The 9,790-nt window shown below is 40.8% G+C and overlaps 1 protein-coding gene across 1 annotated transcript; it reads left to right on the top strand.

Moving 5' to 3' along the window:
• The first annotated feature begins 3,152 nt into the window (after positions 1–3,152).
• LOC149838232 (uncharacterized) lies at positions 3,153–7,207 on the top strand. The gene is made up of 2 exons (XM_090007632.1): positions 3,153–6,061; positions 6,520–7,207. The coding sequence occupies exons 1-2, from the start codon at positions 3,205–3,207 to the stop codon at positions 6,993–6,995; spliced, it is 3,333 nt and encodes a 1,110-aa protein (XP_089863758.1). The 5' UTR covers positions 3,153–3,204; the 3' UTR covers positions 6,996–7,207.
• The last annotated feature ends 2,583 nt before the right edge of the window (positions 7,208–9,790 follow it).

The following is a 9,790-nucleotide window of genomic DNA, read 5'->3' as shown; positions in this document are numbered from 1 at the left end:
GTATGCAACTTCAACAACATAAGAGTCATAGTAAACCCATTCTTTCATTAACATTAGAGAAATACTGTACCATGTAAAGAAATCATCAAATTAACACCTTTTTTTAGTCCCTGGTATCTGCTGCAGGAATGTAAACAGATTGGATTTTATCCAATATCTTACCAAATCTAAATCCATTTAGTTGGTTACAGTAAACGAAAACCATATCCAAATATAATTGGATTAGGATATGATTTTTTTATTTTTGCATCCAAATCCCATGGTGATTTGGATTTAATGGATATCTGAATCGGATTGATGTAAAAAATCAGATTTTGTATGAGCTTTTCTCCATCCGAATCCAAATTTGAGTCTGAATTCATTTAGCAAATATTCGATTAGGTGGATCTAGTATTGGCTCTATCCCACCTAAATCCCAGCTGTTTACATCCCTAATCTGCTGTATGGGTTAAATATGAGTCAAATCAATCAAAAGACATGCAAAAATAACAGAAGATACATATGTACAAGTGGGATCTGTTCATTAAGTGGATTCTATTTGTCCATACCAAGAAAGAAAATTTTTAACCAAAATTTCAGGGGATCTTCCCAGTCAAAGCAAAACTTTACTGTTTTTCCTAGAGGACAAAACTTATAAAGACATTTCAAGAAAAAGGTCTTCCACTAAGATCCACACAATTTTGTGCAGGGCCTCTGTCTTGGTAGCCCTGCCCAGCAGTAAGAAAAGAATGGGGCCATTATAGATCTTACTTGCTCTTTGAGAGAGTAATCTGTGGCAGATTTGGGGGGTTCTTTTGTTCCTTTCTGTTGCCCAACTAAGACAAGACACTTTTGAACACTTCTAATATAATGATGTGGGCAACACCAATAAAGCATTCAAAAACTTTGATGTCATGTTAGTGAGCTTTGTTGTAAAACTTGATGTGTTACCCTCTCTAGGATGGAAGTGATCAGAAAAACCACAAAAACTGATTTATCCTGTATTCAGGGCCTGCTCTCCATGAATACCAAGGCGTGGGCCACTAGCGGTTAATGTTTTGGCATTTAGAGGCATGTGATATTGCTTCACAAAGCCGCAAGACACGAGATAAGGTCTCGTGGTGTACAGCCTTGAACAAAACGGTCCTTCACGTGACATTACATGGTAATATTGTTAACCGTTATTTTCTCAAGAAAATAACTCTAAAGTACTTGAGGAAAACACATACTAAAAAATATAGCCCTTCCTCTCTTTCTCTCTCTCTTTAAATATATATATATATATGATGTAAAAACTAATTCATGATTTTTATGTTTTTTTTTTGTTCTTTTCAATCTTGAATCTAACCATAGGGATGCCATCTACATGATTGGTTTTAAAACAAACCGCTCTTGAATCATCATTTGATGCATAAATGAGATTTTTTTAAGGCTTTAAAATCAATAGCTCATAATCTTCATAAATATTCAAGCCTTCAAAAATCTCATTTTTTCATCGAAAATACACGATTCAATGGTTGATTCTTAGCAAATTCATTATGCCAAGCACATCCACATGGTCAGATTTGCAAAAAAGTGTTGAAAATGTCCATATTTCTGGTTCCATTACATATATATATATATATATATATATATATATATATATATATATATATATATATATATATATATATATGCACAAATGGCATCAAGGGGTTTTTTTTTATGAATGACAGAAAAACCATCCTCGGATGGAGACGTAATTGGTGTAAACCCATGAGGCGCCCCTTGCTGTCAAGGAGTCGCCTGGCTTGGGCTAAGCAAGTGCTTATCCCATGACTTTTATCCCTTATCAAAGGAGTTGAAATTCATAAATGCATGTTATTTTCTAGCACTGGACGGGTTCAATATATATAATGTTGATTTGCTAAGGGTTAATCCACAGATCATATTGCCCATAGAAGATATATTTTTTAAATTTTTTGGTGCATCATTGGTAGAACTTGCACAAACAGAATTTGGTGATTTAGATGTTGATTTCCATTAAGAGAACTATCTAGATCACATCTATAGGATTATATTCACTCAAAAGCATGAGTTTTCAAGTTTTTTTTTGTTTTTTGTTTTAATTTTGACCCCACATATGTGATCTATGTACTTGATTTTACAGGGATCAGCTCTTGAATTGTTCAATTCTGACAAATGGGTTGGTTTTTATAATAAAAAAATCAACGGTCCAAAATCTTTATAAATTTTTTAGGCTCCAAATATCATTTTTTTCATCAAAAAACACATGATCCAGACCATGCTGAACACATTTATGGGGTCAAAACTGTAAAAAAAAATACTAAATAGCAGAAAAACTCATTTAGCACATTTTTATTTTGACATATATTTCATTTAGCACGTACCTATTTCTCTCTCTCTATAAATAGAGAGAGAAACTAAAATAAGTATACCAACCAAATATGTTTGCTGGCATAAATTGAAATTTTCATAGTTTTTTTTTGCAAATCTAACCCTAGAGATGCATTTAGTGGGGTCCATTTGTTAAGAATATGTTATTAGATCATTGTAACCGGGTCAAGAAATACAATTTTTTATGTTTGAATATTTATGAAAATCTAAACTATTGGTTTTCAACCTTTAAAAGATTATCCTTGTACATTTGGATTATCTAGATTACATTTACACAGTAAAAATTTTAAAAAAATAAAAACCTTTAAAAATCTTGATTCATACCAATAAATATATTTGATTGTTTAAATATATTTTAGTCACCATATATATATATATATATATATATATATATATACAATGGTACTCTTACATTAATTGATAAGGCTACAAAGGATAAAAAGACGCGGGAAAATGGCGATAGGGCAAACATTGAGAACGAATGAGAGGGAGGCAAGGCCTCTGGTTGCAATTAATGAGGCAACCATCTTTCCTTAACGAGGTAAACGTGGCAGCATGATATTGATGCATTCACACGTGTCATTTATCATTTCTATTGCAAAACCCTCCACCCATTCAACCAACATCATCACTATGTTTTTTGCATTTTTCAGTTCTCGCTAAACCCTCCTCTTAACTCTCTCTCTCCAATATAAGATATCCAAGTAAGGATGTTAATCCACTCTCTCCCTCTCCCCTTATGAACCAATTCAAGAGTGCAATCCAGAAGTGACTCACAGAGGAGCTCTCTCTCTCTCTCTCTCTCTCAAGTCGTTTAATCAAACAAACATGAGCAGAATCAATCAGAATGCTCCATTCCTCTCATTTCTCTTCTCCCTCTTCCTACGCTCATCTCTCCTTCTGGCTCTCCGCTCTCCCTCAACCGCTACTACTACCACCACCACCAATCCCGAAGCTCAAATCCTCCTCTCATGGCTCCAACTCGTCAAATCCCCAACTGGGTTCTCCTCTTGGTCTCCCCACACTAACCCTGACCCTTGCCTCTGGTCCTACGTTTCCTGCTCCCCTCAATCCCACATCACCCAGATCGTCATCCCACCCCTCCCTCTCCTCGCCGACTTCCCCACCCACTTCACTGCCCTCCCCTTCCTCACCAAACTCATCATCTCCGGCGCCAATCTCACAGGAGAAATCCCTCCCCATATTGGAAACCTCACCTCCCTCGTCGTCCTCGACCTGAGCTCCAACTCCCTCACCGGAAAAATCCCCCCCCAGATCGGAAAACTCCGGAACCTCGAGGTCCTCTCCCTCGATTCGAACCTCCTCGCTGGTCCGATCCCTCCGGAGCTGTCGAATTGCTCCCGCCTCCGTACTCTCAATGTGGTCGACAACCGCCTCTCTGGCCGGATTCCGGCCGTCTTCGGCCAGCTAACCGATCTCGAAACCCTCCGAATAGGCGGCAACCCGGCGATCGAAGGTGAGATTCCGGCCGATATATCGGACTGCGGGAAATTGGTCTTTCTGGGTCTCGCTGCCACCAACATCTCCGGCCAAATTCCGGCAGGTTTCGGCCGGCTGAGCAGATTGCAGACGCTCTCCATTTACACCACCATGGTTTCTGGAGGAATTCCGCCGGAGATTGGCAATTGTTCGGAGTTGGTTAACCTGTACCTGTACCAAAACCACCTCTCCGGCCGGATTCCGGCTGAATTGGGACGCTGCCGGAAGCTGGAGCGGGTGCTCGTATGGCAGAATGAGCTCTCCGGAGAAGTGCCCGAGTCGGTCGGAAATCTAACCCAATTGAGCATTTTGGACGTCTCCCTGAACTGTCTGAGCGGTGATATCCCTCTGACTGTTTCTAATCTAGGGAAGTTAACCACCCTCCTCCTATCAAATAACGGTTTTACCGGCCGGATTCCTTCCGTAATAGGAAACTGTACTGCATTGTCCCAGCTCGAGTTGGACAACAATAAGCTCTCGGGTGAGATCCCACTGGAGATCGGCCGGTTGTCCGAATTGACCCAGTTCTTCGCTTGGCAGAACATGATCTCCGGCACAATTCCGGCAGTATTGGCCGATTGCACAAAACTGCGAGCGCTCGATCTCTCGCACAACCGCCTCTCCGGCAGGATACCCCCCGGCCTTTTTCAGCTGAAGAACCTGACCAAATTGCTCCTTCTGTCCAACGAATTGTCCGGACTGATCCCACCGGATATCGGCAACTGCACTAAACTGGTCCGCCTCAGGCTCGGGAGCAACCGGCTATCTGGGGAGATCCCAGGATCAATTGGGATGTTGGGTAGCTTGAGTTTTTTGGAATTGTCGGATAACAGGTTCTCTGGAAAGATATCATCGGATATCGGAAATTGCAGAGGGTTGGAAATGATGGACTTCCATGGGAACAGGATTGAGGGTAGCATCCCATCTTCACTGGGATCAGTTCATAGCCTTCATGTTTTAGACCTCTCCATGAATAGGATTTCTGGTCTAGTTCCTGGTTCCTTGGGTGGGTTGAAGTACCTCAATAAGTTGATGTTGAATGGGAATTACCTTTCTGGCTTGATACCCAAGTCTTTGGGATTGTGTTCTGAATTGCAATTGTTGGACTTGAATAGTAATAGGATCTCTGGGCCCATTCCTGATGAATTGGGTGCTTTACAGAATTTGGATATCTCTCTGAACCTAAGTTGGAATTACCTCTCTGGTTTGATTCCAAGTACATTTTCAGGACTCTCTAACCTTGCAAACTTGGATCTTTCACACAACATGTTGACAGGGAGTTTGGGAGTTTTAGGTGGCCTTAGTAATTTGGTGTCACTAAATGTTTCTTACAATAATTTCTCTGGGTTTCTTCCTGATACAAAGTTTTTTAGGGAGCTTTCTCAGAGTGTCTTGGAGGGGAATTCAGGATTATGCACTAGTGGAGATTATTGCTTTGCTCACGTTGGCGAAACCAAGGGTATAAGAACCCATGAGAAGAATTTTAGATCGGTCATTGCTTTGCTGTTCTGTTCAACATTGCTGATCTTGATCTCTAGTTCGGTGCTAATAAACCGAGCACGGGCAATGGCGACTTGTGTCGGATATGGAGATATGGGTGGTGATTGGAAGGTCACACTGTTCCAAAGAGTGAACCTCTCTTCGGATGAAGTGTTGATGGGATTGGTGGAGGAAAATGTGATTGGGAAGGGATTCTCCGGCGTGGTTTATAGGGTGGATACGGGGACGGGCATGGTGATCGCCGTGAAGAAGCTGTGGCCCTGGAAGAACGAGGAGAGTTCTTTAGAGAGGGATTCATTCATTTCGGAGATTAAAACTCTTGGACTGATCAGGCACAGGAACATAATCAAGCTGCTGGGGTTCTGCACAAACACCAACACTAGATTGCTGATGTATGATTACATGCAGAATGGGAGTCTCGGTGAATTGCTCCATGAAAAGAAGATCGTCTTAGATTGGCAAACCAGGTACAAGATTATGCTTGGAGCAGCACAGGGGCTGGCCTACCTTCACCATGATTGTAGTCCGTCGATTATTCATCGGGATATTAAGGCCAACAACATCTTGATTGGCCTGGATTTTGAAGCCTATCTTGCAGATTTTGGGCTGGCAAAACTTGTTGATCCATCAGAGAACACTAAATATTCTAACACTGTAGCTGGGTCTTGTGGCTACATTGCTCCTGGTAAGGCTACCAACTTCATGGGCTGCTTTTTGTCCTTTTATCTTATGATGAAGAGGATGATATATTGCCCAAGAAGAAACTCTTCTTATGCATATATATGTTAGCGAATCTGATCACTAAATTCGGTTTAACTGCTACTCTGACTGTTTTTGATATTTCAAAGGCAGACCAAAAAAAATCTTTAATTAGTAAACGTTGCTAGTAATTGGAAGAACGATTTTCTTACGTTTTATTTTGCAACTGAGCAGCCACACATGGTTATACTGTCTGTGGATGAGATCTGGTGGGAATTTTTTGTTTCTTCTTCTGTTTCACTGAAAGATTGATGTGCATTGTACTGAAGTGCTGCAGACTTTTACTGTACGTTTGGGAAATCAGATTTTGGTGTTCTTGACATAATGAAAATTTGAGTTTTATTGAAACAATATGAGTTTGATATGCTTGATATTCAATTGCAGAATATGGGTATAGAATGAAGATCACTGAGAAGAGTGATGTGTATAGCTATGGTATTGTCCTTCTTGAGGTACTGACAGGGATGCAACCGGCTGATTCAAGAATTCCAGAAGGGATGCACATTGTTGACTGGATCTGGCAAAAGCTACAAAAAGAGAAAGCAAACATCATAGACATTCTTGACGAGCGTCTTCTAGGTTTGCCAGATTCTCAGGTTGAAGAAATGTTTCAAGCTTTAGGTGTGGCTATGCTCTGTGTTAACTCGTGCCCCCAGGAACGTCCCACCATGAAGGATGTCACTGTAATGCTCAAGGAAATTATTCTTGAAAGTGAAGACTGTTGCACCAAGGCAGGAACTGTCATTGAAGTCGTGAACAAAGCCCCACCATCCTATTGCAATAGCTTTTCAAGATCTTCTGAGTCTCTCATCTGTCCATCTCTCTACTCTTCTAGTTCTAGCAGGCTGGAATTTCAGTAAGACGTATAGTGCTAATGGTGCTGTGAAAGTTGGTTATCTGGTGTATCCTAGCATTTCATGGTTGAAAAATCATGATATATATGTATATTAAAAACTGGATAACACAGGGAAATTGATCTTTCATGTACTAATCTGAGTGAAAATAGTCTTCGACTGAAATTTGTACTGTAAGCCCTGTCTAGGGAGTCATGTTGCAATACAAGATATGTGTGGGCTGCTGCTGGTCTCTGTAGATTGAAAGTTCTACACGTGAACCCACCCAGTCTTGACCATCCTCTTAACGAACAATGAGTTGGATGTTAATTGGTTGTATAAAGTCACATGACAGAATCATTAAGTGGGTATAGGAGAAGTTGGCCTATTTAGATGTAAGCGCCATTTTCATCAGGGAATCATCTTTCCCAACCACAAATTTTCACATTTAGCACTAAGCATGGCTGGAGGGGCTGGAACTTGGCTTGACGTGGGTATTCACTGATTCCCCCCCAAAGGCGTACGTGTTTTCATCTCCTGATAAAGGTAAATAAACAGAAAAGGAGAAGAAATCTATAACAGAGAGAGACTAAATTAGCCAATGTTGTGTTATATGCAAGTGTAAATTGCCATCGTTTCTGCCAAAATATAGGTTCTTGGGTACTAAAATAATCATCTATGGGTATATTGTCAAGCAAATCAGACCTGACAAATATGAATTTCATAGTGCATACTTTTTGAATGAACGATTTGGATGCTAAGATATACAACTATATCGCACTTTAATAATTGCAAAGTGATACTATCCGGGCGCATGATACCGTATAGGGGAAGAAAATAAAGTTTGCTTCTCATAACTTCATAAATTACATTAGCCTACAAATTTTATGAAAATCATTTCCCAGTGAGACTTCTCTTTTTCTAAGCGAAAGTGCAGATAAACAGAATTGAAATTCTGGGTGAATAATCTGTGATATTTTCGTATATGACCAAGTATTTCAAAAATAATTATGACCCATATATATATGTGTGTGTGTGTGTGTGTGTGTGTGTGTGTGTCATATTCCTTCTTTTAGTATAAATGTGTCAAATCCCTTGATTACTCTCATAAACTGTAAAGTTTGCATAAGCTGCAATGCTGTGAAATTAGACAGTAAAAAGCAATTATACAATATTTGATGTGGTTTTTTGTTTTCCATCTTTCCCGTTTTATTGGTTTTCTAATATTTTCTGCAAAAATCTGAAAATCTAAAAGTTGTTTTTCCCCATGAAAAAGAAATCCAAGTACACAGCTCCCGGAAGACATGGTTCAATGCAGTGGCGGAGCCAGGGGTGGGCATGGGTGGGCGGTCGCCCACCCCAGAATTAGAAACCGAGTCGAAATATGATGACTCGGGTCTTCTTCTTCATTCCCCACGATTTGGAGGTTGCATTCTTTCCTTGCAAATGCTTGTCGAAGAAGATCAGAGCAGGGTCGTGCATGAGTGGAGATCACGCCTCCCTGCGATACAGAGTTGCTCTGCCTCGATGCTGTGGCGAGGACCGTCCCCTCCGAGAGAGAGCTGAGGAGGTACCTCAGTTGGAAGACCTTAGGCTTGCTGCTGGATCACCACCGAGAAGGAGGTGGCTCAACTACCGAAACAGGCTTTCGATCTCAATGTATGATCTTCACCACCATGGAAGCTTTGTGCCACTGCGCCACCGACAGAGGTCGATGATCACCACCCGAAGTCTGCCCACCCAACAAAAAACTTCTATCTCCGCCACTGGTTCAATGCAGTAGTCTCCACTTCCAAGTGTGGTTCCAATTCTAGTAATGCCATTGTTGGTCAATCCGTTAGTCCAGGTTGAGCAGGTTGAATGTAGTCAATCCGATTACTTTGTAAAGGGTGAAAAAAGAGAATAAGGACCCATTTGTTTCATAGGAAAGGTGGTTGGTCACGCTGGCAAAGACACTTTCCCATGGAATGTGACATGAATAGGTCCAGTGAGCAAGGCAGCAGCCCATAAGTCACTGTGGTGCGGCCCACCTTTTCCCATGGGGCCTGCCTGTTTCTTGTGAAACTTTTTTCCTACTCGGTTGAGGGAGTAGGGTTGGGAAGCCGTTTCCAGTGGAAAAGTGCTCCCTGTAATTTTTCCAGGGATGTGCCCTTTCCCACGAAAGGTGCCCATCTCCGTGTGGGGTCTGAAACAAAGAGGCCCTAAAAATATCTATCATAACAAGACTTTCATCAGGCCTTTCATCCAATACCAAAGAGCATCTCATTATAGTTCCTATTTATGTACTAGATTGTGCAGTTGATTTTAAAGTACAGTTTTGTGAGAAAACCCACAGACAGAGATGAGACTCCATGTGCCAATTAAATAATGGTGTCTAGATGTGAAGACATGTATGCTCTTCTCTTTGAGATAATAAATTCTTACTTGGAGCTTGTAAAAAGGATAATGTATGTTAATGAATTATGGAGTTTTAGACTTTAGAGATGGCAGTGGGTCACCTGGGGATTGATCAGGCAATTAAACAAACAAGGAAAAACAAAGAAAGATTATGACATACATGGTGATCCTTGCCGGGCATGGAACCAAAAAAAAAAAGGTTGGTGGCCAAAGTGACCTTAAAAAGCAGAACAGTCCATGTCTACTCATGTTACTGTTGTAAGGTAGCCAATAATGTCTCTTGCTTCTTTTCAAAGGGTCCTCAAACTGGTCAATCTTCATATAGCAAGTTGGATACAGTTTTGGATTATGGTCATGTCATAGTTGATCCAATCAAAATCTAGCAAGTGGCCCCTAGAGATGGAACCTTCCTTTTCATCTACAAT

Source organism: Nuphar pumila, chromosome 5 (assembly GCF_984573655.1).
Source record: "Nuphar pumila chromosome 5, dmNupPumi1.hap1.1, whole genome shotgun sequence".
NCBI classification, from domain to species: Eukaryota; Viridiplantae; Streptophyta; class Magnoliopsida; order Nymphaeales; family Nymphaeaceae; genus Nuphar; species Nuphar pumila.
This window is presented reverse-complemented; position numbering and strand designations above follow the sequence as displayed.

Excerpts from the sequence above, each read along its gene's own strand:
- LOC149838232 (XM_090007632.1), top strand. The coding sequence starts at position 3,205 with ATGAGCAGAATCAATCAGAATGCTCCATTCCTCTCATTTCTCTTCTCC. Across the intron at positions 6,062-6,519 it reads TTGTGGCTACATTGCTCCTG|AATATGGGTATAGAATGAAG; the intron begins GTAAGGCTACCA and ends ATTCAATTGCAG.